Below are 14,092 nucleotides of genomic sequence, written 5' to 3'. Positions count from 1 at the left end.
TGTGAGCAGGCTGTGTGTGTGTGTATCCTGATGCTTTGCATCAGGCTTGGGACTTGGCTGTGGAATGGATCAGCTCGGCCACTTTGGTCATATCTGCTTATTTCCAATTTCATTTGATTTCTAACCTGCCACTTGGCATAACTTGTTTTCTTTGTTTGAGTGTGCAGGGATCAAATTGATGAGCACATGGATATGAAGATCATCAATTTCAAGATCAAGTGAAGATTAGGTTGTAGATTTAGGATAGATCATTGAGTTGTAATTTCCTTTTCTTTTCTTTTTTCTATTTTTGTCCAATTCTTGTAAAGTGTTGTATATTTCCATTTTCTAATTATGGATATTTTAATTGACAATGTATTATGTGTGTATATCAATAAAGCTCAAAGTTTTCTCTATTGAGCTATTCTTAAAGTTTGCATTAATCATAATGTTCATTATTTATTATTACTTAATGAATTTCCTCACAATTAGAATATAGTGTATTATTTAATGTTTGAATTTTAAATTCAAATGTCAACTTTGGTTTGAATTCAATCATGCAACTTAAATTTGAATTCAATCATGCAACTTAAGATTGTGATGCAATAGCTCTCCTCTCTTCTCAAAACCCTAATTTAGTTAGGTGAGAATCAAGTTTGTCGCACTCTCGAAACCCTAACCCTATAAGGTGTCGAGAGAGAAACTTGTCCCCCTTCGATGCAGTTTTGTTTTAAAAGAGCGAAATTTCCCCGGAATTTACGATGCAATGCACATCCCTTTCTAAAATCTATCCCTCGATCGCCTCTAAACCTGAGACATTACAAAATCATAACAAAAGAAAGTGTACAAGTAACCCAGATGTTGTCAGGGAGCATGCTTAGCAGAAGAAAGCAGCCATGAGTGCTAAGGGAAAGAAGGATAAAGCAACAGCTAAGGTTAGTAATATTTTGCTATTATCTCTAGGTTGTTGTTTGTTGCCTAGTAAAATGATTGCTAAAATGATTGTTACATGACTGTACTACTGTTGCGCCGCAGCAACCTACTGCTCAGGTTCTAGAGAAGCATGTGTTGTACTTTGAGAAAAAATCTAGATCAAGTGAGAAAGGCACTGCACATCAAGAAGCTCCTTCCATGCACCAAGATCCTGGCCAGCAACCAACTCTAGCCATGCACCAAGATCCTAGTCGTCGACCTTTTGTTCCACCAAAGAAAAAGCAAATGAAATCGTCCCATGCAATTGGACAATCCACTTCTCAACCCGATAGTCAACCATCTACTCAACGAATGAGAGAAACAATTCCAATAACTGATGTTGTGACCGAATCAGTGCCAAAGGAAGGAAGACTTAAATGGTTCTTATTGGGGAATGAAAAGAGAGGTCAACAAGGAGGAGAAGAATAGTGCAATTTCTGTTTAATTTTCTCACACAAGTTTTGTGTTTAATTTGTGTTTAGTTTTTTCACAGAAGTTATGTTTAATCATACAACAATACTGTTTTCCCAGTGTGCAATCATACTTGAGTATATGCGTTCAGGCCGAAATTGAGGTAGTCTTAAATGTTAGTGCAATCATACTGGATGGACGACATTGTTCCTGTCATTATCTACTTCTCTAGTTTGTGGTTATGCAGTGAAGACATCAATACCACCCGATCCAGCAAACTAAAGGCAAACGATGCGTTGTTCCATTTACCGGCGGAGCCTTCCGGAACTCAACATTCCGGCTAGATGAAAAGAATCAGCATCCGGTAGGTCTTCATCTTCGCAGAAGAACCCTAGGACCACCACCTTCAAACCCGAAGCAGATGAATAGTCCCCCACGCCGCCATCCGCTGACCAACGATGACGAAGGAGAATTTTATGGACGGCGGAAGCCGCAACCGCACCATCCTTGCCCCGCACATCGCCGCCCCCTTCCTCGCGCCGCCAGCAGAAGCCGATGATGGATCTCGGTGGGCACAAGATCCAACAGCCACCGCCACCACCATCCATCGTCGGAGGCCATGGTGGAGGAGCCGCCGCCGCACATCCAGGGTCGCCGCCCTAGACGCAGAGCACGCCGAAGCCGGATGTTGCCGCCCCATTCGCAACCGCCGGTCGCCGCCTCCAACAACCCATGGGCATTTTGGCGCCGGGGCCCACCGCCACCATGATCAGCGCCGACGGCAGCGGCAGATGAAGAGAAACGGAGGGAGGGGACGGCGGAAGGAGGAGAATTGGCCCCGACGGCGCTCTAGGGAGCGCCACAGGAGGGGTTAGGTCACGGGCTGAGGAGCGTGCTCCTCAGCAATCAAAGCTTTTGCTGTTAAGAAAAATGTAATCGCGTCCGACTATGGCAAGGCCGTCGGTCGTGTGTACGTTCCGTCGTATACGAGTTCTATATATACGAGTGTACGTACGTAGTCCGAGTAGGGTTCCTAACTCCTAAGTTCTCCGCCGAGTCGAGTCGGGTATGTCACCTTGCCGTCTATAAACACACAGGTACACATTGTGATCGATACATCGATCGATTCCGGCGTGTGTTCGCGCTCGACATACCTCGGCTCAGTAGTAAGAACAAGGGAAAAAATGGTCATGGAGGAGGAGCAAACAGTGAAGCTGGCCGAGTCATGCATGGTGACGCCGAGCGACGAGACGCCCATGCATGGCCTGTGGCTTACCCCAATCGACCTCACGTGGGCGACCACAGGCCACATCCCGTTCCTCCACTTGTACCGCTCCGCCTCCGGTGCCGGTGCCATCGACGACGCCTTCTTCAACGTGGCCAGGCTGAAGGCGGCGCTGGCAAAGGCTCTCGTAGCTTTCTACCCCCTGGCCGGCCGCCTCGGCGTGGACGCCCACGGCCGGCTACAGATCGACTGCGCCGGCCAGGGCGCGCTCTTCGTGGTCGCTCGCCCAGACCTCACCGTCGACGACTTCGGTAGCTCCCAGCCGTCGCCGGAGCTAAAGCGGCTCCTCTTTCCCCGCGTTGAGGACCACTCGCCGTCCCTCATGTGCGGCGTCCAGGTGAATTTCCTAAAGTGCGGCGGGGTAGCCCTAGGGATGGCGCTGCACCACATCGCCGTCGACGCGACAAGCGCGTTCCACTTCTTCCAGACCTGGTCCGCCATCTCCAGGGACGGCGACGCGGCGGAGGCGACGCTGGAGCGCCCATGCCACGACCGCACCCTCCTCCGCCCACGCTTCCCGCCCGTCGTCCACCCGGACGCTCTCACCGTGTTCTGCCCCCCAAATCACCAAACCCCATCCCGTGACCACTCGCCCCATGCTGTCACGAACCAGATCTTCGTCCTCTCCAAAGACCAGGTCGCCGCTCTCAAGCGCGTCTGCGCCAACGGCGTGAGCACGTTCTGCGCCGTGAGCGCCCACTTGTGGAGGTGCGTGTGCGCCGCCCGGCGGCTGCATCCCGACGCCACGACGCGCCTCATCTTCCCGGCCAACGTCCGGGCCAGCCTGTCGCCGAAGCTCCCGGGTAGCTTCTTCGGCAACGGGATCATCATGCTGGGCGCCACGGGCAAGGTGCGGGACATCGCCTCGAAGGGGCAGCTAGCCTCCGTCGCCGGCAGGATCAGAGGCGCCATCAGCCGGATGGACGATGAGCTGGTGCGTTCGGCGATCGACTACTTTGAGATCGCCGGCGGCCAGACAAGTAATCAAGCGGGAAGCATGCCGGAGACTGAGCTGAGGGTCGTCAGCTGGCGAGGCATGCACGATGCGGATTTCGGGAGGGGCAAGCCGCTGATGGTGCATCGCGCCGTGCAACCGTTTGCCGGGATCGCCTACCTCATGGACGGCGTTGGCGGCAGCATGCGCATCCTCCTGTCTGTGGAGGCTGCAATTGTCAACGACCTCAAGCGTCTGCTTTATGCCAACTTTTAATCGAGAACCATCGTCTCAATCGTCGCAACTGCTGCGCACTGGCTGTCGGTCTGAGATACGATTTTTAGGTTAAGTTACAAAGTTTTGTGACTTATTTGTCCGCCTACGTATTACAAAAAATAATGGTTATATTTAAGTTTTCAAAATTTTGCACACAGGTACTTACATCCATTATCTGAATGCGATAATTCTTTCGGATTTTTCTGAAACCTGAAAATACTATTTTCTTGTGCTTGGAAAATACTTGACTTTTCCTTATGGGCCCTTCTTGTGCACTATCGATTGGCTGCGGAGTTGGGTACCAAAATTTTCTCCTACTCTCCCCCAATCCATAATAAGTGTCATCGTTTTCTAAAAATAATTAACTAAAACTATGGCACTTATTGTGCATCGAAGAGAGTAACTTTTTTGTTTCCACACCGACAATGGGAGGTTTCACTTGTGAACTTAAATTTCCGTAGTACACGTCATATGATTGGATGCTCAACTGGCCCTTAACTTAAAGGAACTAGATTTAGATGTGCGTCTTAGCGCACGATCCCGTGGAGCTCATGCTAATGATTCTCTCTTATAACCATAATAAAAGGAACTGCCAATATAATACCATTCAACGGTTTTCGTACTGAAATTCCAAACAAATCATAATAATATTATGATTAGATCCCATTCGTAATGAGGAAACAATCGATATATAAAGCAGACGACTATAGGATCAGACCGCAATTTATACATACCCCTTGAAAGATTCCAAAATTATGAGCACTTTTTAAAAGGGTATATTGAACAACTATAGAAATGGATGATAGGCGGGCATGGAAATATTACATGGTATCCTTGCATTCAATTATCGATACCAATAATAGGAACATCTACCAGACAACTTGCAATTGGAGACACGTACCTGCTGCAACAGCGTAAAACACCAGAACAAGAACATCTATCAAACATTTATCACCATAGATAAAAGCAAATTGAACTTTTGGATGCAATGGCAATACCACGTGGTGAAACACTGATCATCTGTGACTGTTGATATTTAAGAACAGTCGAATCATAAACATAAGTAAACTGGAATCCTACAGATATAATATCCTATAAGAAGTGCCCTAAAGAGTAGTTTTTAGAAAAGACTGCAATGCAATAATTTATATTTTAACTTGTAAATAGAAATGAGCATTCTCGAATAAAAGTTCTCTAAACAATATCTTCAGGTATTTTTAGTCTGGAATATCTTCATAATTATACTTGTAGCTTAATTATGATCATATTTACCACCCACATACCAAACATGCATATCAAAGAAAGCAAAGAAAGGGGCACTCAAGTGTCATGTGTTACCTGGTACGTCAGAGTGGGTCTCAAGCTGAAGTGCATGGCTTAATGAGGCGAGGGAGGTGAGCACACAACTGTGTGGTAAAGTTTCTCCCCAATTTTTCCGCCCGTTTTGGAAATGCCCTCGCTCTTCAGCTGAAATTACGGTCATTGCCACCGCTCATGTAAAATAGATGGTTCGTAACGGTTGGTTCAAAAGCATTGTTCCTCTGAAACTCAAAGCGTGAAGCACAACCTCGATGGCCAAGCGGGGTCTGGATGCAGGAGTCCGGCTCGACGGATAAGAACTCGACGAAGAGCGGCGGTGTCCTTAGTGGCCAAGCTACAAGCGTTGGCTTCCTTGCCGGCCGAGCGGCGCGCAAGTGCTGTACGCACCAGATCCTCCACAAGCTAGCAAAGCTACGGCTGCTTGAGGGTGGTGCAGATGAAGACACCAACAAAGACCTTAGTGTTATCTTCTGGGTGCGGCTTGGTGTGCCTCACGAGTTAGAGGCCAGCGCCGGCAGCAAGGGTGGTTGGGGTTGTTGGGGCAATATGCTTGTTGTATTACCAGGGGGCAAAGGCCACAATATATAGTACATGTACAGGTGCAAATATGCAGGAAACCCCCTAACATATGGGGAAACTACAATATACATATATATACATCTAACACCCCCCCTCAAACTCATGGTGGATCCACAACACTGAGTTTGGAGAGTAAGAAGTCATGATGCGCTCGAGTCTGTGCCTTTGTAAAGAAATCCGCCAACTGCAAATCTGAAGGCACATAATGAACCGCAACAACCACATCCTGCACCTGAGCACGTGTATAAAAAGCATCAACACCAATATGCTTGGTCAGCTCATGCTTGACCGGATCACGTGCAATACTGATAGCACATGTACTGTCAGACAAAAGTGGAGTGGGTGTCGTAACAGAGACCCCAAAATCTGCAAGAAACCACCGTAACCAGGTCACCTCAGCAATCAACAAAGCATAGCCCGCAGCTCAGCCTCAACACTCAAACGAGAAACCGCTACCTGTTTCTTCGTCTTCCAAGCAACAAGCGAACCACCAAGAAACACACAGTAAGCAGAAAGTGAACGACGATCCGTAGGATCACTCGCCCACGTAGCATCCGAGTAGCACTGGAGCTGGAGAGAGATGGAACTAGAAAAGAAAAGGCGACGAGTGATCGTGCCACGAAGATAACGAAGAACACGGAGGAGATGACTGTAGTGAACGGTGGTAGGAGCTGAGACAAACTGACTCGGAATATGAACATGATAAGAGATATCAGGACGAGTGATAGCAAGATAAACAAGACTCCCAACAAGATGGCGATAACGTGTCAGATCAGGAAGAGGATCACCATCAGTAGGACGAAGCTTAACATTAAGCTCCATAGGAGTCTCAACAGTGCGCTCATCCCCAAGAGCAGCACGAGCAAGAAGATCCTGAATATACTTTTCCTGAGAGATAGAAAAACCATCAGAAGTGGAGGAGACCTCAATCCCAAGAAAATAGCGAAGAGGACCAAGACCAGTCATAAGAAACTGATCACGAAGACGAGCCTTGACAAAGGCAATGTACTCAGGATCATCACCAGTGATGATCATATCATCAACATAGAGAAGAAGAGTGCGTCCACGAGGAGAAGTGTGAACAAATAGCGCTGGATCATGAAGACTAGGAGAAAAACCAGCAGCAGTCACCACAGAGGCAAAGCGCTCAAACCAGGCACGAGGGGCCTGTTTCAGGCCATAAAGAGAACGCCGCAAACGACAAACCATCCCATCGGGAACAGAATACCCAGGAGGAGGCTGCATGTAAACCTCCTCACTCAACTCGCCATTAAGAAAAGCGTTCTGAACATCAAGCTGGGACACAGACCGGCGTCGAACAGAAGCAACAACAGGAAGAGTACGCACAGTGGTCATATGAGCCGCAGGGGCAAAAGTCTCATCATAGTCACGGCCGTGCTCCTGCTGAAAGCCACGAGCCACAAGACACGCTTTGTAGCGCTCAAGAGATCCATCAGAGCGGGTCTTAATTTTATAGACCCACTTACACGTGATAGGACGAACACCAGAAGGGGGAGAAACAAGATCCCAGGTGCCAGTGCGCTCAAGTGCAGCGATCTCCTTAGCCATGGCAAGCTACCATTCAGGATGACGCTCGGCATCCCGATAAGAAGTCGGCTCAGAAACGACAGAGAGACCATACTGACTAGGAGAGTAATGGGCTGGAGGACGACGCTGACGAACAAGCCGTGAAGGAGGGAGCTCATCGGCACAAGACAACTCATCAGAAGAAGAGGAAGAAGGGACAACATCGGAAGGATCCGAAGCCGGAGAACGGGGAGTACTAGGGGAACTAGACGGAGGAGAGGATGGTGCCGAAGCCGAAGGAGGCGCATCAGAACTAGGAGGAGGAGGAGAAGGTACAGCAGGGGGTGCATCCAGAAAAAGAAGAAAAGAGATATCATCCACCGGGTAAGTACCCGAGGTGGGGCGAGGATAGAAGGGACGCGTCTCATCAAACGTGACGTCACGAGAGATGCGCATCCGACGACCAATAGGGTCCCAACAACGATCGCCCTTATGCTCATCACTGTATCCGAGAAAAACACACTCAACAGACTAAGCGGTCAGCTTGGTGCGTTCGCGAGGAGGGAGAAGGACATAGCTAACGCAACCAAATAAACGAAGAGTCGAGTAATCGGGAGAGCGACTAGAAAGACGCTCGAGAGGAATGCCACCTTGAAGGGAAGCAGAAGGCTGAATGTTAATGAGGTAAGTCGACGTAGCGACAACCTCTGCCAAGAAATGTGGCGGAAGAGAGGAAGCAATCATCATAGCACGAGTAGTCTCAAGAATATGACGATGCTTATGCTCGGCGACACCATTTTGAGCATGGGCGCCGAGACACGAGAACTAAGTAAGGGTGCCCAGCTCAGCAAGAACACCACGCAGGTGCTGGGAGATATACTCTCCTGCAGAATCAGCACAAAACACATGAATAGGCATGGAATACTGAGTACGAACCATGCCTGCAAAGCGCTGATAAATAGAGAGCACCTCACTGCGAGAGTGCATAAGAAACAACCAGGTGTACCGTGAAAAATCATTAATAAACAAAATATAGTATCGATGACCCCCTTTCGAAGGAAAGGGAGCCGGACCCCAAACATCTGAATGAACTAAATCAAAAGGTCGCTGAGATACAGACGCACTAGTAGGATAGGGAAGTTGAATCTGTTTGCCTAGACACGAATGCAAAGACACGTCTCCTGAGACAGACCCTAGAAGACCACTATGAACTAATGACGATAAACGGGAGCCACAGAGGTGACCCAGCCGATGATGCCACTGCTGAAAAGATCCAAAGGATGTGAAAGAACCGCAGGAGAACTGGCAGATGAAGTGTCAGCAGGAGGAACGCGAAGCCATTCTAACTCCCAGAGCCCCGGGGACTCAAGGCTACGAGGGCCAGCTCCAACCAGGGCCCATGTACAGCGGTCCTGAACAGCACAAGAATCAGCGTCAAGAATGACGCGACAACCAGAATCAGTAAGCTGACTAGCAGAAAACAGGTTCATCTTAAAACTAGGAACATGAGAAACATCTGGAACAGAGAAAGAAGAAGTAGAAAGGGTGCCTCGACTGGAAACATGAAGAGAGGTACCATCAGCCGTGATAACACGAACAGGAGAAACAAGAGAGCGAAGAGCAGAGAGAATAGAAGACGCAGAAGTCATATGAAAAGAAGCTCCAGAATCCAGATGCCACGGGGAAGACGTACCTGACTATGTAGAAGGTGGTGGTCGCGCGGTGCCAGAAGAGCCAGGCACAGAACCAGCAGTACCTGTCGAGGAAGAGCCTGTAGCAGCGAGTAGACCACGAAGACCACGGATAATGTCCTGATCAGATAGCGCAACAGCAGAAGATCCTGAAGAACCACCCTGCCGACCAGTATAGAGTGCCGACGAGTATAGAGTGCCGCCGACGTAAGCTAGGATCCCTCTGCCAGCAGCTAGAGACAGTGTGGCCAGACCTGCCACAGTAGGTGCAGGGAGGTGCTGTCGTACCACGAGGCTGCTGAGGCTGACTCTGGCCCTGGACTTGAGGAGTAGAGAGTATCGGCGGTGCTGGAGACCGCAACGAAGCCGGCTGCGTAGGAGGTCCACGAGGAGACGACACAAGAGGGCCACGAGTAGCAAGTACAGAGGGAACCTCAAGAAGACCAGCACCACGAAGACGAGTCTCCTCAGCACGAAGCTCAGCCAGTACTTCAGAGAGCGGAACACGACCACGGGCATGCAGCTGTGCACGGCGCGACTCAAACTCCTTACGGAGCCGCGACAAGAACTCAAAAACGCGCTGAACCTCCAGATCCGCACGCAGAGTCAGACAGCAGGGACAGGTGGCACACACAGCCGTACGAAGAGAATCAAGCTGACGCTAAATAGAAGCACTCTGAGTGTAGAACTCATCAATAGTGGAATCACCCTGCTGAAGGGCATGCTCTCGGCGGACCACAAACAGGTAAAGAGCATCCCCAGACGGCTGATAGCGCTGACGAAGAAAAGCCCACTGAGCAGCAGCAGACCCATGAACTCAGCAGCATACTAAGGCAGAACACTGGAGGTGAGAACAGCAGCAGCACGAGCATCCTCATCGATCCATTGAGTGTAGTCAGTCAGATCCAGCCGGTAAGTCGCAACGGAAGTAGAGTGGTCCTGGACCTTCTGGTCATAATCAGCCAGAGCAGTATCATCAGCACTCTTGGTTGCATCCTTATCCGCCTGAGTAGCATCAGGGGCAAGGGCAACGGGCGGCGGTGCAACAGGCACACCGTAGGAGCAACGGGGCGCGGCGGACAAGAGACCTCGCCAGAAAGCATACCCCAAAGACGAAGACCGCGTATGTGGACGCGCATGAAGGCAGCGAAATCAGGGTAATTTGCGCCATCAAAGATCACCGGGCAGCGAGGAATCGCAACATAGCCCGACGAGGAAGACATCTCTCTCTCTGTTTTTTTAGCTCAAATCGGATTCAACCCGATGGAAACACACACTTGCGAGACGAGGCAGAGACGAAGTCGTCTGGCGGCTGGACGGGCGGCCGGGGGAGGGTACGGGCGGCCGGGGGAGGTTAGCCGGCGGCGGAGGAAGGCCGGCGACTGCCGGAGGAGGAAGGCCGGCAGCGGCGGCAGACGACGGCCGGAATAAGCGGCAACGGCGGCCGTACGGACTAGAGGACCAAATTTTGCTCTGATACCATGTTAGGGCAATATGCCCCCGGACCCATCTCCATCGACTCCATCGCCATCTTCATCTCCATTGCTGTCTCCCATGATGAGGAGGGAGTAGTTCTCCCCCGAGGCTGAGGGCTCTACCGGTAGCTATGTGGTTCATCTCTCTCTCCCATGTGATCTTTATGTGATCATGAGCTTTGTATCACTATTAATCTATGTGATACTCTAGTGATGTTATTAAAGTAGTCTATTCCTCCTCCATGATGTAATGTTGACAGTGTGTGCATCATGTAGTACTTGGTGTAGGTTATGATTGTAATCTCTTGTAGATTATGAAGTTAACTATTACTATGATAGTATTGATGCGATCTATTCCTCCTTTCATAGCTATTGTTGACAGTGTGTATGCTATGTTAGTACTCGGTCTAAATTGCAACGGTCGATTATGCACTCTAGAGGTTACTTTAATATGAACTCCGGATGTTGTGGAGCTTGTTTACTCCGGCTTGAGGTGTGCTTTTATAGCCCTACACAATGAATGGTGTTTGTTATCCAACAAGAGAGTGTGAGAAAGTAGCACAAGTGAAGAGAAGTTATTTATTTATGTGATCATTGTTGAGCACTAGTGAAAGTATGATCCCTAGGCCTTGTTTCCAAATATCGAATCACCGTTTATTTACTGTTCTACTGCATGTTTACTTGTTGCCATATTTATTTCAGATTGTTATTACCACTCATATTCATCCATATCACTTGCATTTTACTATCTCTTCGCCGAACTAGTGCGCCTATACATCTGACAAGTGTATTAGGTGTGTTGGGGACACAAGAGACTTCTTGTATCGTAATTGCAGGGTTGCTTGAGAGGGATATCTTTGACCTCTACCTCCCTGAGTTCGATAAACCTTGGGTGATTCACTTAAGGGAAACTTGCTGCTGTTCTACAAACCACTGCTCTTGGAGGCCCAACACTGTCTACAGGAATAGAAGCGTGCGTAGACATCAGGAGGCACGCAGACAGCGGGCGGCCGGGGAGGAATCGAGCCGGGGCGGGGCGGAGAAGGCCGGTGTGGAAGAGGGCTGGGGCGGAGGAAGGCCGGCGACGGCCGGAGGAGGAAGGCCGGCGGCGGCCGGAGGAGGAGAAAGGCCGGCAGCGGCGGTGGACGACGGCCGGAAGACGACGGCCGGAACAAGCGGCAACGGCGGCCGTACGGACTAGAGGACGAAATTTTTGCTCTGATACTATGTTAGGGCAATATGCTTGTTGTATTACCAGAGCCACAATATATAGTACATGTACAGGTGCAAATATGCAGGAAACCCCTAACATATGGGGAAACTACAATATACAGATATATGCATCTAACAGGGGTGAGGATGCCAAGGAATTGTTAAAATAATTGCCTGAATGAGTTGTTGGAAATCTGAAAAAAAAATATTCTTTGTTGAATTCTAATCGAAATATTGAAAGGAAGAGGGATGAATCGAGAGCTGCAATGGCGACGGGCATTACATGCGGCGGCGCTGGCCTAGGTCTGGACTCTAGAGCGACCAAAGGAGGAAGATAGTGTTCGCCTGGGCTGAGGAGGAAAAAAAAAAGATGGGCTCATGGGCCGTTTGCATGGCTGTGCGAGTGGATGCTAAATGAAGGCGATTTACACAAAAATAACCCAAAACTGAAAGAAAAGCACAGACTGACCCTCCGGCGAAACTATTTCACGGATCTAACCCTTTTGTGTGGCGCCCCTCCCACGGGCGCCACACATGCCCATGTGGCTCCCCTCCTGCCGGTGCCACTGACCCAGCCGACGCGGCCCCCTCGCCGCTGAGCTGGTGCGCCCGTCCGACGTGGCAGCATGTGTGGCGCCCCTCCCAGCGGCGCCACACATGCACTTGTAATCCCCCCAAAACATACTGTGAGACAATTCCTCTGGGACTTAGCCGTTTTGATGGGGCTCGATGTGTGGCGCCGATGCCAAGGGCGCCACACTAGCACGTGTGGCGCTGATGCCACGGGCGCCACACATCCACTTAAGTGTGGCGCCCGCGCCCGCGCCCAGCCCGACCCAGCCATTCTCTCTCTGTTTCTTCTTCCCCCTCAAGGAGGCGCCCGGTTCTCTCTCTCCCCCCCTCAAATCCCTACTCAAATCTCTTGGATTTCGTCAGATCTGTCCATGGAGATCGTTCCCAACTCGTTCCTTGAGGTAATCTCCTCCGTTCCCCTTATTTTCATCCATTGATTTTGTGTATTTGGTTGAATCTACATATGAAACCCTAGATGTGGATTTGGTTGATTTGAGATTGGAGATGGATTTGGTTGGATGTTAGGGTTGTTGAAATAGAAGAAATGATAGTGTGCTAGTTTGTATGGGTACATTATGTTGATTATGGTAACACACCCATGTGTGTATATGTTGGATTTGTACATGAACCCTAGACAAGGAAACTAGATTTGAAATGTCTATGTGTATGTGAAGGAATAACTCATATTTGTGATTGAATAACTCATATTTGAACCCTAGATATGAATGTATGTGTGTATGTATGGAACCTTATGTATGTATGTGGTGAAAGGCAAAATTGGAGCTTAGCAAATGCATTCATATGTGTGATGTATTTGGATATGAACTCTCATGTATGTGTGATGTATAGGTGATTCGAAAGATAGATATATTCTCATGTATGTGTTGCTCATTTTTGTTAGTGGAATGACTCATAATATGGTTGTGTAAACATGTAGGATGGTGTGGCTTCTGGATGAAGAGTACGACAGGGAGCACCGGGCTGTTCATATGACGGAGAGGGGAACGGATCTTCACCCTTTGAAGATTCGTTACCATGGCACAGTGGATATACCGTATGACGAGAGGTACACGGAGTTCATCTAGCCTACCGGTCTTATGCCGTTCATCTCGCTTGTAAGCCGTGGGGGGCCGAACATGAACGCCGCGGCACTCACCGCCCTTGTCGACCGGTGGAGGCCGGAGACGCACACCTTCCACTTGAGGGCCGGCGAGATGGCCCCTACTCTCCAGGATGTTTCCATGATCCTTGGACTTCCTATTCAGGGCGAGCCACTGTGTATGAACACAGCTTCTGATGGGTGGCGCCAGCAGATGGAGGCGCTTATTGGCATGGCTCCTCCGCCGCCAGCAAATCCAAAGGAGAGAGCTCCCGTCGGCGCGTCTTTCTCTTGGATCAGGACTAACTTTGCAGAATGCCCGCAAGGGGCCGACGAGGACACTCGGAGGACGTACGCCCGCGTGTACTTGTGGTACATGATTTCGAGGACTCTCTTTCCTGACAGTGGGGGGAAGCTGGCCCATTGGTGTTGGCTGAAGGCGCTTACGGTGTTGGATAACCGGTGGAGTTGGGGAACAGGGGCACTTGCCTACCTCTACCGGCAGGTGATGATTTGCTCTATGTACTATTTTCCTATAGTAGTGTGCTAGACAAAGTACTAACCAAATGTCTTATGTGCGCAGTTGGACGAAGCTTGTCGCAGGACTGGGAGCAGGACTGGGAGCAGCGGTATTGGTGGATGCATGCTCCTACTTTCCGTATGGAGCTGGGACCGCCTATCAGTTGGGCGTCCCAGGGTACTCACCGAGAGGCCATGGCCTCATCACCCTCACAACCCTGATCGGGAGCCCACTTGGGC

General features: G+C 49.7%; 1 protein-coding gene and 1 pseudogene across 1 annotated transcript; both read left to right on the top strand.

Annotated features, from left to right (window-relative positions):
* The first annotated feature begins 2,546 nt into the window (after positions 1–2,546).
* Positions 2,547–3,857, top strand: LOC127316199 (putrescine hydroxycinnamoyltransferase 1-like). Its single transcript, XM_051346610.1, has one exon. The coding sequence runs from the start codon at positions 2,547–2,549 to the stop codon at positions 3,855–3,857; it is 1,311 nt and encodes a 436-aa protein (XP_051202570.1).
* A 1,590-nt stretch (positions 3,858–5,447) lies between these two features.
* Positions 5,448–13,883, top strand: LOC139833525 (serine/threonine-protein phosphatase 7 long form homolog; annotated as a pseudogene).
* Positions 13,884–14,092: the final 209 nt, after the last annotated feature.

This window comes from Lolium perenne, chromosome 7 (genome assembly GCF_019359855.2).
Source record: "Lolium perenne isolate Kyuss_39 chromosome 7, Kyuss_2.0, whole genome shotgun sequence".
Lineage (NCBI taxonomy): Eukaryota > Viridiplantae > Streptophyta > Magnoliopsida > Poales > Poaceae > Lolium > Lolium perenne.
This window is presented reverse-complemented; position numbering and strand designations above follow the sequence as displayed.

Bases quoted from the DNA above. Each gene is read 5' to 3' on its own strand.
- LOC127316199 (XM_051346610.1), top strand. From the start codon at position 2,547: ATGGTCATGGAGGAGGAGCAAACAGTGAAGCTGGCCGAGTCATGCATG.